Here is a 21,208-nt window from a genome sequence, read left to right on the forward strand (position 1 = left end):
CTAATGCACTAGTTGAGCATGAGTTGTGGACAAACCTTTTATGTTATTTTATTTAAGTGACTGCTTTTTATAAAAGTAATATAATATGAACAAGGATATAAATACGTCACTTGTATTTTATTTACCCGCCCAGGTTGGATTAGAAAAAAAATCAGAATTACTTTTTATAATGACTGAAAAAAATCATATTTTCTTTTTGAAAAACAGACTTCTTTTTTGTTGGATACCAAACTAAAAGTTTTCAAAAAACAAAAAGGGAATCTAATTAGGTTCTTACAAAAATCGACGATACAAACAGAGAATTTTCCCGAGATTGTTTTTCAAATAATTTGTTACCTTTACATTTTAAAAAATTAACAATAATTAATCGTTCAATCCACAATACGTTTCAAATACACGTCTCATTATGTTGTCACAATATCGTTTGTTAGAGTAGGTAAGATTTGAAAGGTTTACCTTTGGGATTTGTTGAAGTCAATTTCGTCTCCTAGCAGTTTGTACACCAACTCCCTTCCTAATTTTGACATTAGCTTTCTCTAGTGTAACATACCACTAACGGGCGTAGTGAAATATACGGGTCCTGGAAAATAAATTATCTCATAATTAATTATTCCGAAATTAATTATTTCACCTTCTTTTAGGGATAAAAAAAATACTACGGACTCGTTTGGTACGGGGTTAAAGGATAATTGATTCCAGGTTAAATTGAGATGAGTTTATCCCATATTTGTTTAGGATAAAATTGCGGTATAACTAATCCCGGGATTGTAGTATTTTTTTTATCCATATGGAATGGTAGAATAACTAATCCCGGAATAATTAATCTCGGGATAACTTATTTCCAACCGAACGACCTCTACAATCCAGGATAACTAATCCCGGGATTAGTTATACCACGATTTTATCCTAACCAACCATGGGATAAACCAATCTCAAATTTAATCCTGAGATCAATTATCCCTTATCCCTAATACCAAACGAGCCCTACGAGATTCATCTATTTTTATTCAGAAGTTTCGGGTTCGAACTAAATGGATGAAGACCCTTTGATAAGGAAAACTTTTTGCTTTAATGAGTACTACATAGTGAAAACTTGAATTAATCGCGGGGGCGGATCCACCTCCCGACCTATGTGAACCCAATAGATTTTATCCTAACAGTATAAATGTGTTCGAAAAATTTATGAAATATCTAAACATAATTGAATGTGAACCCAATTTTTACTTAATGTCGTTAATTGCAAGACCCGGGGCGGATTTACCTTGTTGGAACCGCTTCGTTGGAAATTTTGTTAAATATATAATGCAAAATAAAAAAAATGAATAAGGTAAATAAAATGACACAACCTATTGCAAAATTCATCCTGGCTCGCTGGTTAGGCTCCTCATATCTTTAACAGAGGTTGGCGGTTCGAATTTCTGCATCGTTTTCCCTGGGAGTAACTTTTTTGAGTACCAAATCCTTTCTGATGAAGTAATACTAATAGTCTATATGCCACCTTCTTTCTAAGAGAAATTTAAACCACATTCACTTTTGTATAGAAAAAGGACAATACACAGTACAAAACCTACGAGGATACAATTATTAAAAACCATAATTTGACTATGTTATTCATTTCATTTTACTGAAAGACTTGGCTTGCTGCTTCGTTTCATTTGTAAGTTGTTTTGGTGCTTTTAATTTTCTTTCGAGTTGGATTTTTTTTAAAACATACATTATTATTTTTATGGGTTGAATTTGATGACCAATTATTTAGAGGTTATGATTGATGTTTTAATTTGTAATTTAGATTAATTTCATAATGAATAGATTTCCTCTAGAGCACTGAATTTTCTAAACTAAGTTCGACATCTTAAAGTTCATCTAACATGGGGACAAGGGCGGATCTATGTAGTGTAGAGGGGTGTCACACCACCCGGACGCTCAGGTAAAATTAAATGTATATACTGATATTTCACATAATAAAATCGATATTAATAAATTGTGCCACCCATAAAAACAAAGTGACTGTTGGTGCCATTGGTAAAAGCTACAGTTTTTCAGGCCTTTAGCCCAGGTAGCCCAGGATCGAAACTTCTTATGTACGTAGTTGTCTTTTTCTTTGTTCTTTTTGTCCTTTTCTCTTATTTCTTCTTTTCTTAGTTTTTATTTTCTTCCTCGTTGTATTTTCTCTCTTTGTTACCACACCAGTTTATTATTTATTTAGATTATGTATTTGCTTCCTTTTTCATTTTCTAGATCTCCAAAGTTTTGTTTGAATATAACTTTAAATTACTTTCCTTTGTTATTCATCTTATTTTTTTCTTGATATCAAATTGGACCAAATATTTTTATTTGGTGATTGCGCATTTATTTATGTACCAAAATTTTGTTAACCGTATTGTATTAATTCTAGATAGATCGAACCGAACTAAGATATTCAAATATAGTGAATCGACCAAACATCACTCTTTTTCAATATCCTTGACTGGTGGTAGCTTGGCATTATGAGTGGCACCCGCAGCCATAAATTCTTGGATCCGCCTCTGCATGGGGAAATGGCTAATGATTCGGAATAACGTCCACAAACATGTCGAGGAGAGTTGTAGCATATTTGTAATTTTTTTATATAATATGATGTCGCTATTGTGTTTGCTTTTTTTTTATATCGACACCGCTTACGAAAAATTTTACGTACGCCCCTGGCAAGACCTATAAACATTAAATCATGGATCCCCTCTGATTAGTCGGACTAATAAATTTCGTACGTGGGTTAAACAATAAAATCATCCATTTGATGTTGACTTTACTTATTCTTGGTTTAGCATAGTTGGTGGCTTGGTCCCCCCTATGAGTGGGAATTTAGGTGTATGAAACTGTCGTTTTTCCCTTTTGTTAGCTTTGATCAGTTTATATCAAATTACTCACCATTCATTATGTTATTTATGAGTTTTATCATTGGTTTATTACTTCTATACTTTAGTTTAAGCTGCTCTATTAATGCTAATCACGATACCATTGTTACTAAATCGTGCTCCATCTTTAGGGTAAGATTTTTTTTAGCAGTATAGGGTAATGAGTTGGACCAATTAATAGCCGAGTTCTCTTTATATAAATATTGCATTTTATATAGTGATGGAAACAATCCAACAAAAAAAAAACTAATCAAATTCAAATTTTAATTATTTTCAAGCTTTTTAATTATTTTTGGCCCTTAGTTGTTTTTAGAAACTAGTGGATTTTAGTCTAAATTCAATTCACTGCAAGAAAAACTGCAATATTCATGACTCCTACGATAGTGACTGCGGATTTTTCTGAATTTTTTTCAATACAATATAAAAATAAACACGATATTTATATATATTCCGTATTTGTTGTACATTTTTGATTCATTTGTTTAGATTCACCTCCTCCGAAAATTACTTTAAATTAAAATTATCCCCATGCTCCCAATTCCCGTGCTTAAAAAAGGAAAGGGGGGCGCTAAATAGTTCTTTATATAATACTACACTCTCCTACTCTTTTTGTCCATTTTTCCATTCGTTTCTGTCGTATTCTAAAGTTAATTATTGTTTTTCTTCGAATTATTAATGGGACATTATACATATAATTAAAATATTAAAAGGATATTTATATAATATGGACGCACATAGATATTTGCAAGGGGCGAAACCGTTGCACGAGGGCCATCCGCAGTCCATACTAAAGAAAGTGTTGTCCCTATTTGACATTATACGCCACGAAGGAATCTTGTTTCTTGCCTTGGAGAATTAGAAAATGAAACTGTATATGTATAACGACTCTTAAAATAATAGTCGAATATATATATTTTTTTTAAATTTTTTTGTAGATATATATTTATGTATATTATATATAAAAGATATACAAATTTTATATATTTTTATGACTAACAAATATACATAATTTCGGTCGCGGACTAAAATTTCCCTAGAAAATTACATAAGAGGTATTACCATCAATTATAATGTATTGCTGTAATAATTAAAAGTATTTGTGGTACATATAGTAATGAGAGGTAAAATGAAACAGATGTACCTATTATTTACCGAAAAGATTGTAATATAGTGCTTTGGCAATTAATTTTATTTCCAAATATTTGTTCCCTTATTGGTTAAAAAGGACCAAATGGTACAAGTGATATTACATGAGTCTCGGGTATGAAAAAAAATCCTGTTAGAGAGCGTTTCCCCCTTAAATGGGCTTTACGCGATGCGAATCGGAATATAACTGGGCTCTAATATAAATAATGAACACCAAATAAAAAAAAGAATTAACCCAAATAGTTGTTCATCCAATTGCTTAAACTAAAAATAGCCAATGGATGTATAATATATGCATAATTTATGTATTATATGTGTATAATTATATATATTCAATGTATAATCTATGTATATGATTAAAAAAATAAACAATAAATATAATAGACTATTTGTGTAAAAATCTCAATAAAAAATAATAAAAGACTATATAGTAGGACCCTTTTGGCAAGTGGGAGGCAAAGTTGCCTAATGCCAACCACCAACAAAAACCGTAGCAGATATTTTTGCAATCATAGTATTCTCACAACGGGTATACATAAAAAAAATTTAAGCTGTGTCAAGATTTAAATAAGTAACCTAATAACTAAATCACTATAATAACAAGTGATATTACTTTTTAGATTTATAATATTTTGCTTTACTCAATATTCATACATACATATTTAATAAAAACATTCGATAAAGTAGTATTATATGACACCGCTAAAGACAAGGTGCATCCACCCATATATTTCCATGGTGGTCTAAGACAGACGATCTACAGGGCATGTATAACTTATGAGTTCACGTAATTTTCGTAAATATTTTATATGTGTTAAGAATATAATTATTTAATTGTAAATTTAATTTTTATAATTTAAAGTTACTGTGAAAATAAAAATAATAAACTTCAAATTCTATATTCGTTTGTGAGTCGGGACAACCGACGACTTGCCCGTTACCTTGAGATCTGCAAAGCCTGTGGGACCGAAATTCAAGATCCCCCACCGCATGCTGTCGGCGGAGATCTAATTGCACAGCTCTCATTAAACTTGAGTTTGGCCAATGCATTCTTGATATCCAGTACTCCACGACAGCTTAATCAAAATAAATTAATAGTATTCATTTTATCTATTTAAATATCGAATGTGAATAAAAATTTTATTCAGTCCAAATGTAAAATAAATTAATCAATTAGAGGTATTATGAACAAATAGAGGTGTAATTCATTATCATTTATACTCTCAATTCTAGTGGGCGTTTGGACATAGAATTATAAAATTAAAAAAAAAAATTAAGTGAAAATGATATTTTAATATTAGAGTTGTGGTTGAACGTGAATATAATTTTGGGTTGTTTTTAAAGTTTTGTGAGTGATGTGAATGAAAATTTTAAAAAATAACTTTTTGAAGTTTTTCGAAAAAAATTCAAAATTCATCTTCAAATGAAAATTGAAAATTTTATTGTCAAATATTGATTTCGGAAAAAAGCCAAAAAAAATTCGGAAATAAATGAAAAAATTATTATATCCAAACGAGCTCCTAATACACCTCAAATCTGATCCTGTATCTACCAGTCTCAAAGAGGAGTAGGGAGCTGTCAATTTTCACTTTGTCAGTCGCTAAGAGTAATTATGAATTTCCTTTTATCAATATTGGACCTCAGACTTTATCCATTGCAAGGAAAAAAGTTGTAAAATGTTTTTGTGTCACTTAATTAAATGCCAGTAGTAGTGGCATAGTCCTTTTGCCGCACCGCATTTTCGCGTGAGCCCTAGAGTAACAATAGAATTATTTTTGTGTGATCTATAGTTTATAGATTATATATTCGAGTCGTGAAAGCAACTATTAATATTTTGCATTCGATAGATTGTCTACATTATACCTTTTGAAGTTCAATCTTTCTTCGATCTTGAATGAATACGAAATATTTTGCGTATCGGACTCCAAAACCGAGAGAAAAAGCATGAAAAAGAGAAAGTGCAAAAGAAAGAATAAGATAACAACAATATACAGGGATTGGACTGTGGCAGATGTAGAAGTGAAAAGGATGGAAGATTTCACCAAAAAGAAAAAAAGAAAGGAAAACAATCACTATACAAAATTAATGTGTACATAATACTTAGGGTCGTTTGGTAGAGTGCATAAGAATAATGTTGAATAGGGTGTATTAGTAATGTTGGTATTAGTTATGTTGACATATTTCTTATTCATTGTTTGGTTTGATGTATTAAAGTATTGCACAGTTTTTAAAAAAAATTATTTGTTTACAAACAACAGGTCTTGAAGGGGTTCACAATTCCAAACCCTGGTCACAATTGCGACATCTACGACCAGTTAATTTGAACTTAGACGCATTTTTCTTCATTTTTCAAGCTCTCTCAAACCCTAAGCTCTCTTGAGCAATTTTCTAAAAAAAGTTCTTCTCCAAATCAATTTTAAGTCATTTCTAACTCATTTTCTTTAATCTATAACATCTTTTCACATGATTTCAATTCAAAATCAAGGGTTTTCATGAGAAAAATTGGGTGTTTTGTGTAGAACTTAGGATTTTTAAATTTTGGGGATTGGACCTCGATTTGAGGTCCAATTTCAAAACAAATTTTATATTTGAGTTTGTGGGTGAATGGATAATCGGGCTTTGGTACGAACCTCAGGTTTTGACCATGTGGTTTCGGGGTCGATTTTTGACTTTTTGGGAAAATCTTTAGAAAACCTATTTTTATGCATTAGAATTGATTCATTTAGCATATATTAATATTGTTAACTAAATTGTGGCTAGATACAAGCAAATTGGTGGTGGAAACAAGAGGTAAAGCGATAGTTGAAGCTTGGATTGTGTTCGTGGCATTGAGGTAAGTGTTTGGTCTAACCTTATCTGGAGGGATTATGAGTTGTATCTTATTTGCTATGTGTTAATTGTTGATGACAACGTATAGGCATGGTGACGAGTATCTATACTTCGGTGTCAAGCATGCCCGTGAGTCTTATACTATGATAAATGTAACTTCGTTTTGTATTGTTCATGCTTTATATGATGATTTGTACTGTTGAACAAGGCTTGTGAAAGTATTATTAGTAATTGAATATTGTAGAGCGTTGGCTCAAGTTGAGAATTGAGTTGTGAAGTAATTATGGAAAAGAGAAGAGGTTTATGATATTATCTCCCTTGCCGGGATGTTATTGTTTTTGATATTGTCTCCCTTGCCGGGATGTTATTACTCATGATATTGTTTCCCTTGCCGGGATATTGTTGTTATGCTATTGTTTCCTTGCCGAGATTTTATTGTGATATTATTGATTCCCTTGCCCAAATTGCTTTGTGATTGTTGCTTGGGTGAGGATGAGTGTAAAGCACGAAGGGTGATGCCGTGCATGTTTTTTGAGAGTGTTAATGCACGAAGGGTGATGTCGTGCCGTACAATGTACAATGCCGTGCCATGATATGAGTGATAATGCATGAATGATGATTCTGTGCCATGGTTATGTAAGGTAAAAGTACAAAGGGTGATGCTGTGCCGATTCTATTGATTTTATGGTGAGGATGAAAGTAAAAGCACGAAGGGTGATTCCGCTGTTTATATAATGTTAATTCACTACTGTTAAAGGATTAAAATGGAAAAAATAAAATATTTGGAATGATTGGCTTGCCTAGCTTTCACTAGTAGGCGCCACCACGATTTCCAAGGGTGGAAAATCCGGGTCGTGACATCAAAGCTCTAGGTTGCTTAGGTCTCACAATTCACGGACAAGCTTAATAGAGTTTGAGGGATCGGTACAAAGACGTCTGTATTTATCCCCAGAGGCTACAGAATTAGGAAAAATTTCACATCTATTCATTCCTGTCGTGCGACTTGATTTCTCAATGCTAATTGAACTTCCACTCTAACCAGCAGCCCGAGCCCCCAGTAGCAGATCCTGCGAGGGGCAGAGGTCGAGGCCGTGCTAGGGTTTGAAGTAGAGGCAAGGCTTAGCCTAGAGCTCGACCAGCAGCACCAGTGGCGGAGCCTCAGGTTGAGTTTGACGATAAGGTTCCTACCCAGACAGTTCCAGTAGGACCAGCTCAGGTCCCAGAGGGGTTCATTGCTACCCCGGTACTTCACGATGCTCTGGTCCGTCTAGTGGGCCTTATGGAGAGTGTCGCCCAGGCAGGCTTGCTTTCTGTAGCACCAGCCATCTCTCATGATGGAGGAGGAGCCCAGACTCTTGCTACTCGCACTCCAGAGCAGATGGCTCCCCATTTTCAGACTCTAGCATCTCAACCAGTTGGGGTAGTTCAGCCTAGTATTGTGGCACAGACCGGTGATGGGCCATCTATGTCTACTGATGCCTTGTGGAGGTTGGACAGGTTCACCAAGATCTTCACTACTACTTTTGGTGGTACTTTTTCTGAGGATCTCTAAGATTATTTGGACAACTATCATGAGGTTCTTCGGATCATGGGGATAGTGGAGACCAATGGGGTCGACTTTACTACTTTTCGTTTGTCTGGATAGGCCAAGACTTGGTGGAGTGATTATTGTTTGGCTAGACCAGCTGGGTCACTAGCTTTGACTTGGGATCAGTTCTCTCAGCTATTTCTAGAGAAATTTCTTCCTATCACTTAGAGGGAGAACTATCGAAGGCATTTGAGCGTCTCCAGTAGGGTTCTATGACTGTTACTCAGTACGAGACCAGATTTATTGACTTCGCCCGTCATGCTCTTCTTATACTTCCCACTGAGAGAGAGAGAGAGAGAGAGAGAGAGAGAGAGAGAGAGAGAGAGAGCGAGGAGGTTCATTGAGGGACTCGTTCAGCCTATTTGATTGCAGATGGATAAGGAGACAGGGAGCGAGATTTCTTTTTAGGATGCGGCCAATGTGGCCAGGAGAGTTGAGATAGTTCTATCATAGGGGGGTGGTTAGGGGTCTGATAAGAGGCCTCGTCATTCGGACAGGTTCAGTGGTGCCTCATCTGGAGGCAGGGATTCCTTTGGGAGGGGTCATTCTCCCAGGCCGTTTCATTCAGCACTTCAGGCTTCTCATGATGCTTTAGGTGGCCGTGGTTCTCATATGTAGTATTCTGATCAGTTTCCCTACAGCACACTGCCAGCTCCTATCAGTGCACCTCTGATCCAGAGTTCTCAGAGTGGTTATTCAGGCCGTCAGGGTCAGCAGCCGATGGCTTGTTATACTTGTGGTGACACGAGGCATATTACTAGATTTTGCCCTCAAGCACCGAGCAGCTCTCAGCATCAGGGTTCCCATGCTATGGTTCAGGTACCGAGTGTTCCACCGCTCGCTCATCCAGCTAGAGGTGGAGGTAGAGGTGCTAGAGGTGGATGTAGAGGTATTAGAGGTGGAGGTCAGGCCGCTAGAGGTAAAGGCCAGCCAACAGGAGGCCGTCCCAAAGATATAGTTCAGAATGGTGGGGCCTAGCCTTGATGTTATACTCTTCCAGCCAGGCCCGAGACTGAGGCTTCCGATGCAGTTATCATATGTACTATTCTGGTTTGTAGTAGAGATGCTTCAGTTACATTTGATCAAGGATCTACATACTCATATGTGTCATCTTAGTTTGCACCGTATCTGGTTATGCCTAGTGATTCTTTGAGTGCTCCTGTATATGTGTCTACACCGACGAGTGATTCTATTGTGGTAGATCGTGTCCATCGTTCATGTATAGTTATGATTAGGGGTCTTGAGACTCGAGTAGATTTGTTACTTCTGGACATGGTTGATTTTGATGTCATATTGGGGATGGACTGTTATCACCTTACCACGCTATCTTGGACTGTCATGCCAAGACTGTGACCTTAGCCTTGCCGGGGCTGCCTTGTTTAGAGTGGAGAGGGACTCCTAGTCATTCTACCCGTAGTGTTATCTCATATATGAAGGCTCGAATTATGGTCGAGAAGGGGTGTTTGGCTTATTTGGCATATGTTCGTGATTCTAGTGTCGAGGTTACTTCTATTGATTCTGTGCCTGTTGTTCGTGAGTTTCTTGAGGTATTTTCTTCAGACCTGCCGGGTATGCCACCTGACAGGGATATTGACTTCTGCATTGATTTGGCTCCGAGCACTTAGCCCATTTCTATTTAACCGTATCGTATGGCCCAACATGAGTTGAAAGAATTGAAGGAACAGTTGCAAGACTTGCTTGATAAATGCTTTATTAAACCTAGTGTCTCGCCTTGGGGTGCGCTGGTGTTGTTTGTTAAGAGGAAGGACATATCGATGAGGATATGTATAGATTACCGGTAGTTGAACAAGGTTACCATCAAGAATAAGTATCCATTGGCGAGGATTGATAATTTGTTTGATCAGCTTCAAGGTGCCAAGGTATTTTCGAATATTGACTTGAGATCTGGCTACCATCAGTTGAGGATTAGGGCATCCTATGTCCCTAAGACAACTTTCCGCATTCGGTACGGGCATTATAAGTTTTTGGTGATGTCATTTGGGTTGACAAATGCCCCAGCAGCTTTTATGGATTTGATGAACCGAGTGTTCAAGCCTTACTTGGATTTGTTTGTGATAGTATGCATTGATAATATTTTGATCTATTCCCGCAACCGGGAGGAGCATGAGCAACATCTGAGAGTTGTTCTTCAGACTTTGAGAGATAGTCAGTTGTATGCTAAGTTTTCGAAGTGTGAGTTCTAGTTGAGTTCAGTTGCATTATTGGGTCACGTTGTTTCAGCAGAGGGTACTCAAGTGGATCGGAAGAAGATAAAGGTAGTCATGAACTGTCCTAGACCCGTATCAGCTATAGAGATCCGGAGTTTCTTGGGTTTGGCAGGCTATTACCGTCGATTTATGGAGGGGTTTTCATCTATTGCAGCCACGATGAACAGGTTGACCCAGAAGGGGACCCAGTTTAATTGATCGAACGAGTGTGAGGTAAGCTTTCAGAAGCTCAAGAGAGCTTTGACTACGGTGCCGATATTGGTTTTGACCACAGGTTCAGGGCCATATACAGTTTATTATGACATATCTTGTATTGGACTTGGTGCGGTGTTGATGCAGGATGACAAGGTCATTGCTTATGCTTTGCGGCAGTTGAAGATTCATGAGAAGAATTATCCAGTTCATGATTTGGAGTTAGAATCCATTGTTCACGCGTTGAAGATTTGGAGGCATTATTTGTATGGCGTGTCATGTGAGGTGTTCATGGATCACAAGAGTCTACAGTATTTGTTCAAGAAGAAGGAGCTAAATTATAGGCAGAGAAGGTGGTTGGAGCTATTGAAAGACTATGATATAACCATCTTATATCATCCGAGAAAAGCCAATGTGGTGGCCGATGCTTTGAGTAGAAAATCAGCCAGTATGGGCAGTTTTGAGTATACTCTGATCGGTGAGAGACCGCTTGCTTTGGATGTTCAGGCTTTGGCCAATCAATTTGTGTGGTTGGATGTTTCCGAGCCCAGCTGTGTGTTAGCTCTCACAGTTACTCGTTCTTCATTATTTGAGCGTATTTGAGATTGGCAGTATGATGATCCTCATTTGTGTGTCCTTAGAGACACGGTGTAGCACGGGGGTGCCAAACAGGTTATAGTTGGAGATGATGGAGTTTTGAGGATGTAGGGTCTAGTTTGTGTGCCTAATGTGGATGGACTTTGAGAGTTGATTCTAGAGGAGGCCCATAGTTCCCGGTACTCAATTCATCCAGGCGCCGCTAAGTTGTATCAGGATTTGCAGTAGCATTATAGGTGTAGGAGAATGAAGAAGGATATTGTTGCATATGTGGCTCGGTGTTTGAATTGTCAACAGGTAAAGTACGAGCATCAAAGACCTGGTGGTTTGTTCCATAAGATTGAGATTCCTGAGTGGAAGTGGGAGCGTATCACTACGTACTTCGTTATTGGACTCCCACGAACTCAGAGGAAGTTCGATGCAGTGTGGGTTATTGTTGATAGGATGACCAAGTCAGCACATTTCATTCCTGTGGTAGTTTCCTATTTTTCTAAGAGGATAGCCGAGATCTATATCCGGGAGATTGTTCGTCTTCATGGTGTGCCCGTGTCTATCATTTCGGATCGAGGTACGCAGTTTACCTTACATTCTTGGAGGGCAGTTCAGCATGAGTTGGGCACACGGATCGAGTTGAGCACATCATTTCATCCTCAGACGGACGGGCAGTCCGAGCGTACTATTCATATTTTGGAGGATATGCTCCGAGCTTGTGTCATTGACTTTGGATGCTCGTGGGATCAGTTTTTGCCTTTAGCAGAGTTTGCTTACAACAACAACTACTAGTCGAGCATCCAGATGGCTCCTTATGAGGCTTTATATGTAGGCGATGTCGGTCGCCGGTTAGATGGTTTGAGCCGGGAGAGTCTCGGTTGTTGGGTACGGATCTAGTACAGGATGCCTTGGACAAGGTCAGGATCATTCAAGATAGGCTTCGTACAGCTTAGTCCAGGCAAAAGAGTTATGCCGACCGTAAAGTTCGTGATGTGGCATTCATTGTCGGCGAGCAGGTGTTGCTTTGGGTGTCGCCTATGAAGGGCGTGATGAGATTTGGGAAGAGGGGCAAGCTTAGCTCTAGATTCATTGGCCCGTTTGAGATTCTTGATCGAGTGGGAGTGGTGGCTTACAGACTTGCGTTGCCGCCGAGTTTATTAGACGTGGATCCAGTGTTTCATGTGTCCATGCTTCGGAAGTATCACGACGATCCATCCCACGTGTTAGACTTCAGCACTGTCCAGTTGGACAAGGACTTGTCCTATGAGGAGGAGCCGGTAGTTATTCTAGACCGGTAGGTTCGTCAGTTTAGATCGAAGAGTTTCCCTTCTGTTCGTGTTCAGTGGAGAGGTCAACCTGTTGAGGCAGCGACCTGGGAGTCTGAGTCCGATATGCGGAGCCGATATCCCAATCTTTTCTCCGACTCAGGAACTTCTTTACTACGTCCGTTCGAGGACGAACAATTGTTTTAGAGGTAGAGAATGTGATGACCACTCATTTTGAAAGTAAATTCTATGTTTCCAGGCCTTAAAAACCATTTTTTGTCTCATCTCCATTTGCATGTACAGTCCGAGCGCGTTTCCAGAAAGCTCTAATGTGAAACTAAGTAAAATATGGAAATTGGCTTTTAAAATTAAATAAAGTTGACTTTGGTCAACATTATAGGTAAAAGTACCCAAACCCATGATCCGACGGTCTCATACAGTCTGTAGTAAAATTTGGTACTTGGGCGTATGCCCGGAATCGAATTTCGAGGTACCAAGCCTGAGAAATGAATTTTTAAAGAAAATTATTTTCTGGAAAATATAAAGGCTTTTAGAAGTTAATTGATGTAATTGATCGGAGTTCGTTTCGTATAAATCGGACCTTTATTTGAGAAAATAGTAATTTTGATGTTCTTGAGTGATTTTTGAGGTTCAATTCATAGTTGTTGATGTTATTTTGATGATTTGATTGCACAAGAAAGTCCGTATGATGTTTTTGGACTTACGTGCATGTTTGGTTTGGAGCCCGAGGGCTTGGGTGAGTTTTAGATAGGCCACAGAGTGAAATTGGACTTAGGAAAACGTTGCTGGTATCTGATATTTTTGCCCAGGCCTCCAATCTTTCAATTGCAAGATCAGGCTTCACAAATGCGAAGTCATCAGGCATGGGAATTGTGACCCAGGTGTCGCAAATGCGATCCTAGCCTGGGCAGGCCTTGGTCGCAAATGCGACCCTTTTTCGCAAATGTGATGTCGCAAATGCGACTAGTCCCTCGCAAAAGCGAAGGTGATAGAATTTTCCCATAGTCGCAAATGCGACAGATTCTTCGCATTTGTGAAGACAACAGGTCATAAAGGGGTTCACAATTGCGACATCTGCGACCAGTTAATTTGGACTTACCCGCATTTTTCTTTATTTTTCAAACTCTCTCAAACCCTGAGCTCTCTTAGGCGATTTTCTAAGGAAAATTTCTTCTCCAAATCAATTATAAGTCGTTTCTAACTCATTTTCTTTAATCTATAACATCTGTTCACATGATTTCAATTCAAAATCAAAGGTTTTCATGGGGGGAAATTTGGTGTTTTGTGTAGAACTTAGAATTTTCAAATTTTGGGGATTTGGACCTCGATTTGAGGTCCGATTTCAAAACAAATTTTATTTCTGAGTTCGTGGGTGAATGGATAATCGGGTTTTGGTTCGAACTCATATTTTGACCATGTGGGCCCAGGGTCGATATTTGACTTTTTGGGGAATTTTTTAGAAAACCTATTTTCATGCATTAGAATTGATTCATTTAGCATTTATTGATATCGTTAAGTAAATTGTGGCTAGATACAAGTGAATTGGTGGTGGAAATAAGAGGTAAAGCGATAGTTGAGACTTGAATTGTGTTCGTGGCATTGAGGTAAGTGTTTGGTCTAACCTTAACTTGAGGGATTAGGAGTTGTATCGTATTTGCTATGCGTTAATTGTTGAGTATGACGTATAGTCATGGTGACGAGTATATATACATCGGTGTCAAGCATGCCTGTGAGTCTTATACTATGATAAATATGACTCCGTTTCATATTGTTCATGCTTATATGATGATTTCTATTGTTGAACAAGGCTTGTGGAAATATTATTGGTAATTGAACATTGTAGAGCATTGGCTCAAGTTGAGAATTAGGTTGTGAAGTAATTGTGGAAAAAAGAAGAGGTTTATGATATTGTCTCCCTTGCCGGGATTTTATTGCTTTTGATATTATCTCCATTGCCGGGATGTTATTACTCATGATATTGTTTTCCTTGCCGGGATATTATTGTTATGATATTGTTCCCTTGCTGGGATTTTATTGTGATACTATCAATTCCCTTGCCCAAATTGCTTTTTGATTGTTGCTTGAGTGAGGAAGAGTGTAAAGCACGAAGGATAATGCCGTGCATGATTTTTGAGAGTGTTAATGCACGAAGGATGATGCCGTGCCGATATTGTGAGGTAAAAGCACGAAGGATGATGCCGTGCCGATATTGTGAGGTAAAAGCACGAAGGGTGATACTTGCTGATAATTGAGTTACGACTTTCTTTACATTCCTCTATTGGTTTTTTGTGCTTACCTGATATTCCCCGTAGTATGTTTTCCCCCTCCTATCTTTAACTGTAAATTTTTGCCTTTATTTTCCGTTGTATATGATTTAACTGCACATGTTTATTTAGTAGTTTTGTCCTAGCCTCGTCACTACTTCGCCGAGGTTAGGCTAGGCACTTACCATCACATAGGGTCGGTTGTGCTGAAACTACACGCTGCACTGTGTGCAGACCCCGGTGCTGCAGCTTTTGGACCACAATGAGGTTGCTGCCTTCAGTCTATCAGGCGACCCGAGGTAGTCCTGCAGGCGTCCGCAGGCCTTGACGTCTCCTTCTATCTTTCCATACTGTTTCTTTTATGTATTTCAGAAACAACTTTGTATTTATCTTTCAGACCCCTATTTGTAGTATTCCTAGATAGTCTGTGAGATTGTGACACCAATTCTTGGTAGCTTTTGTTTATGGATTTGTATCGGTATTATTTAAATTGTTACATTTCGTTCTTCCGTTTTATTATTTTCGCTCTTTATATAATGTTAATTTACAACTATTAAAGGATTAAAAATAGAAAAGGTAAAATATTTGGAATGATTGGCTTGCCTATCTTTCACTAGTAGACGCCATAACGACTCCCGAGAGTGGGAAATTCAGGTCGTGACAATAATAATCCTTGTCTCGATTAAGTCTAATGTTGAAGAGTAACTTGTCATGACCCAAAATCCTCCGTCGTGATGGAACTTATCATGAAACTAGGCCAGCCTCAACTTAACAACCCAACACAGCAATAATAGGTTTGAAAACATAAACAAGAGCATTTAATATTAAATAAAAACTGTTTGAAACTTAAAAAGAATCTCAAAGTGATACAATCCTGCCCAAAACCAGGATGTCACTGAGTATATGAGCGTTTAGATCAGTAAGTACAGTCTACTACAGTATATGAAAATATAAACTCAAAGTACGATAGAAATAAAGAGGAGGGTCAAGGCCTGCAAACGCCATGCAGCTACCTCGACAATCTCCAAACTCTAGAACCTAGATCAGCAACTGTCGCTACGACTGGTATCGCCTAGATCTGCATACGAGGTGCAGGGACTAACGTGAGTACACCAACTCAGCAAGTAAAAAGTCCAAACTTTGGACTGAAAGGTAGTGACGAACTCAACCTCAACAGGTATAATAGAAGTAAATGTGCAGAAATGTAGGCGTGCTTTCAAGTCAAATATACAGCTCAAGCGGTAAAGTAAATACAGATTTGAACAGTATAAAGTATACAACTCAACTAATCTCTACATACCAATGCACAGAATGTATGAAATGCACTATGTTCTCCTACCCTCAAGTGCTCAACCACTCGGTACTGTATATGGCCATCCGGCCCAGGGAAAATACATCCCCGAATATATACAACACTAACTGTAAGACACCCAGTATCGAGGAAAAGGGGCAATCCAACCCTGTGGAGAAATCCATATCCGGGTATCAAGTACTTCAGACAAATCTATGTCCAGGAAAATCCATCCCTTAATAAATATCATCCACACTCACTAGGGTGTGTTATAGACTCCGGATGGGTTCCTACAGCCCAACCGCTATCATAATCATCAAAACAAGCAAAATCCTACTCTGCGATGCATTTGCCTCTCAAATTGGCCTCCAAACGTCCCGAATCTAGCCACAAGCAATACAATGTGATCAATATAGACTAAAGGAATCAATTCTACAAGAGAAATACTAAATTATAGCCAAAATCTGAAATCGACTCAAACCCGTCCCTCGGGCTCACATCTTGAAATCCAACAAAAGTCATAAAACCCGAAATCCCATTCACTCACGAGTCTAACCATACCAAATTTATCAAAATCTGACCTTATATGGTCACCCAAATCCCCAAAATCCACTCTCCAATTCTCAAGCCCTAAATTCACAAATTTCCAACTCAAATCCCCAATTAGGTTATGAATAAAGCCATGGATTCACGAAATTTAGACCGTTACGGGTTAGAATTACTTACCCCAACATTTTCCATTGAAATCCCTCGAAAAATTGCCTCTCTCCCGAGCTCCTCAAGTCCAAAATTGAATGGAAGACAAAATCTCGAGCTGGTGCTTTTCTGCCCACCAATACCGCACCTGTGGTCCATTGGTCTCTTCTGCAACGTCGAACCTACAGAAATTCCATCGCAGGTGCAGATTTCACTTAAAATCCCATATTCAGCTCCTGCGGCTCCATGATATTAGATCTGATTTTAATGATAAAAATAATATATTTGTTCTTTGTATAGGAACTTATGGATAGCATTCAAGAATGAAGGAATTAATCAGAGAAGATCAAGAAACTCGTAGATAGCATACAAGATTGAAGGAATCAATTAGAGAAAATCAAGGAAAGCATCCAAGATTAAAGGAATCAATGATAGTGTCCACTACTGACGAAATCAATTTATGCTTGACTAAAGGAATCAAATCAATCAAGAGTATCGAAATCTTGCAAGATAATCAATCAAGTTTACTAAATCTGGAAGGATCAAGATTCAAGTAAGGATATCCCGCGCTATCAAGTTACGTATAAGGGAAGTCATTAAAGCCTCTCGTCAAGACAAAGCCATTACTGAATAACCTTATTCTTGGAAATAATCAATTTTTTTCTAAGGATCAAATCTCTTGGGTTGACAAATCTCTCAAGAAATCAAGCCTCTTTCAAAGTGTTTAAACTTGTATTTGTACCTTAGCACATATACTTTGATCAAACCAAATACCCTCTCTTTGTTCAACTACAAACAAACATTGCAGCTCTACTAGATCTGTGTGTAACAAGTTAGAGAAAAACGAGAGAACAACACTGATGAGGCATTGTATCAAAGAGAAACGAGTGATATAAGAACTGAACTATTGGTGTAGATCACACCATTCACTGTGTACTCGAGAAACTCATTCACAGAAAGAGAACTCCCTTGCAACCCAAGGGGACTGGACTAGGATTCACATTGAATTCGAACCAGTATAAAAATTTCCGGTGTCTTTAATTCCTACATTTAATTTTTGCATCTTAAATTCTGTCCTTACTGTTATCAAGTTATTATATCTAGTCGACTAATTAGAAAACTAGTCAACTAGTCAACGATAATGAGAACTGTTTCATGGAACGAGGTGAAACAAGCGAGTTAAGGTCTTATAATTGTGAAAGGTGTAGTGAGTTGCAGGATATTCTTGATCTTATTTTGAAAAAGTCTCAAAAAATGATGAATGAACTAAAGAGACTCAACAAAGAAGTAAAATACTGGAAACTCAAGCATGAAGAATGTGAAATCGAAAAAGAAGTACTTTAAGAAGAGTTTGAGGAATTGCAAATTCAATTTAATAGCATGCGCAAATCCACCAGTCATAGTTCTATTAGATCAAACCAGGCAACTTACAAGTCAACTGGAGAAGGACCAGCCAGAACATAGTCCACTAGTACTAACACTAATGAAAGATCCAAAAATGGAGCAGGAGTTACATATCACTACTGCAACAAAAGTGGACATAGATATTCCTTTTGTCGATTTTGTAAATCAAATATTTCAAGATGGATTTGGAAACCCAAAGACATTTCTGAACCTAGTAATACTAACCAACCAGGACCCAAGCAAGCTTGGATACCTAAAAGAAAGTAATCACTATGTTTTGCAGGAACACCACAGGAGAAGTCGCAAAGGAAAATGGTACCTAGATAGTGCATGTTCCAGCCACATGACTGGTGATAAAAACCTATTTAAGGAAGTTACAAAAATAGTTGGAGGAAGCGTTAAGTTTGACGATGAATCAAAAGGAAAAATAGTCGGTATCGGAATAGTTCCCTTCAATAACAACTGTGATATCACTGAGGTTTATCACGTTGATTGACTTAACTACAATCTTCTGAGTATAAGTCAGCTATGCGACTCAGGGTATGAGGTAAAATTCACGAAAACATGTTGTGCTATTGAAGATGAGACATGTAAAATAATCCTCCCAGGTAAAAGGAATTATTGCAGGTGATGAAGATCAAGCTCAAGAAATTCAGGAGACAAGCAAATCTCAAAAGTCGACTAATGAATCTGATGTTGTGATAGACTCAACTAATGAAACCAGCAACAATCAACCAGAACCTCCGAAGGAGTCAATTACTCATATAGTTCGTCCAAATGAATGGAGAAGTGAAACTGAATATCCTTAAAAATTCATCATAGTAGATCCAAGCGAAGAAAAGAAAACCAGGAGAGCTCCCAAGAAGAAAGAAAATATAGTCCTAATCTCTCATATTGAGCCAAAGAAAATATAGGAAGCCCTGAAAGACTCAAGCTGGATGCAAGTGATGCAGGAAGAGTTAGATCAATTCAACAAAAATCAAGTATGGAAACTGATACCCAAACCTGAAAGTGTTCCTGTAACTGGAACAAAACAGGTTTTAAGAAATAAATTGAATGAGGATGGAAAAGTTGTAAGAAACAAAGCCAGATTAGTTGCTCAAGGATATTCACAACAAGAAGGAGTCGACTATGACGAAACCTTTGCCCCAGTAGCTCGACTGGAATCTATACGGATTCTTCAGGCATATGCATCCTTTAAGGGATTTAGTCTATTTCAGATGGATGTTAAAAGTGACTTTTTGAATGGTTTCATTGAAGAATAAGTATACGTTAAATAACCTCCTGGGTTTATAGATTCAAAGTTTCCCTATCATGTGTATAAGCTAACCAAAGCGTTGTATGGACTGAAGCAAGCTCCACGAGCATGGTACAAAAGACTCAGTTCATTTCTTATTGATCATGGATTTACAAGAGGTAAAGTAGACACTACTCTGTTTATTAAAAGATCATCAGGAGGTAATCTCATTATTAAAATTTATGTTGATGATATTATCTTTGGTAGTGCTAATCCTCTTATGTGCAAAGAAATTTCAAATCTTATTCAAAGTGAGTTCGAAATGAGCATGATGGGAGACTAACGTTCTTCCTTGGACTTCAAATCCAACAATCTGAAGAAGGAACGTTCATATGTCAGACCAAATGTACTAAGGAGTTGATCCAAAAATTTGGTATGAGCAATGCTAAAGCTATTGTCACACCAATGAGTCCTTCAAAAAGTCTCGATAAAGATGAACATGGAATTCCTATTGATGAAACTAAGTATCATGGAATGATTGGCTCACTTCTTTATTTAACTGCTAGTCGACCGAATATTATGTTTAGTGTATGTAAATATGCCAGCTTTCAGTCATCTCCTAAGGAATCACATCTATATCTCATTGGAACTGTCTGTCATGGACTATGGTATCCTCGTTCTAACACGTTTAAATTAAATGGCTTTTCAGATGCTGATCTTGCAGGTGATAAGGAAGATAGAAAAGGCACAAGTGGAATATGTCAATTACTTGGCAAAGCATTGATATCTTGGAATAGTAAAAAACAAGGATCAGTTGCATTATCCACGACTGAAGCTGAATACATCGCTATTGGAAAATGTTATGCACAATTACTATGGATGTATCATCAACTTGGTGACTATGAATTATCATTTAAGCCTATACCGATTTTCTGTTATAATTCTAGTGCTATATGTGTCTCTAAAAATCCTGTGCATCATTCTAGGGAAAAGCATATAGACATCTAGCATCATTTTATTAGAGATCATGTTCTTAAAGGAAACATAGAAATATCTTTTGTTGGAACAACCGATCAATTAGCGGATATTTTTACTAAGCCTTTATTAGAAGAAAGATTTTGCTCTCTAAGAGAATTACTTGGCATTATTTGTATTAATAGTTAATATTAGGACCTATGTGCTATTATTTTGCTCTATATGCCTAATGTTTTATTTCTTTTCTTAATCATTAATTGCGCCTCTGATTTCCCTCTCTTTTCAGATCAATTGCAAAGTTCAAAGACGGAAAGCCAATCATCACGTCTAATCAACTAACGCCTTTTCCTTTTCTGTACTCAACCGTTAGAAACCCTCTTTTTAATGCTGAAACCTCTTTTCAATCTCCATCGTCCCTATCACCTAGAAACCCTTCTTAGAAGCTTTGCCCAAAAAAAACTCTTCAATGGCCAAACACCCCAAAAATCCCTCTGCCTCCACCAGAAAGAGTACTCGCTCCAGAGCAAAAACCCCTTCTCTGCCCCAGAACAAGTAGACCTAGGGTCCGATCATTCTGAAGGTTTTGCCTC

At 37.7% G+C, this 21,208-nt stretch overlaps 2 protein-coding genes across 2 annotated transcripts; both read left to right on the forward strand.

The window, feature by feature from the left end:
* The first annotated feature begins 19,353 nt into the window (after nucleotides 1-19,353).
* LOC138890192 (uncharacterized mitochondrial protein AtMg00820-like) lies at nucleotides 19,354-19,671 on the forward strand. The gene has a single exon (XM_070173560.1). It carries the CDS (start codon nucleotides 19,354-19,356, stop codon nucleotides 19,669-19,671), a length of 318 nt encoding a protein of 105 aa, XP_070029661.1.
* A 407-nt stretch (nucleotides 19,672-20,078) lies between these two features.
* Nucleotides 20,079-20,651, forward strand: LOC138890199 (secreted RxLR effector protein 161-like). Its single transcript, XM_070173566.1, has one exon. It carries the CDS (start codon nucleotides 20,079-20,081, stop codon nucleotides 20,649-20,651), a length of 573 nt encoding a protein of 190 aa, XP_070029667.1.
* Nucleotides 20,652-21,208: the final 557 nt, after the last annotated feature.

The sequence above is a fragment of the Nicotiana sylvestris genome, chromosome 1, assembly GCF_000393655.2.
Source record: "Nicotiana sylvestris chromosome 1, ASM39365v2, whole genome shotgun sequence".
Lineage (NCBI taxonomy): Eukaryota > Viridiplantae > Streptophyta > Magnoliopsida > Solanales > Solanaceae > Nicotiana > Nicotiana sylvestris.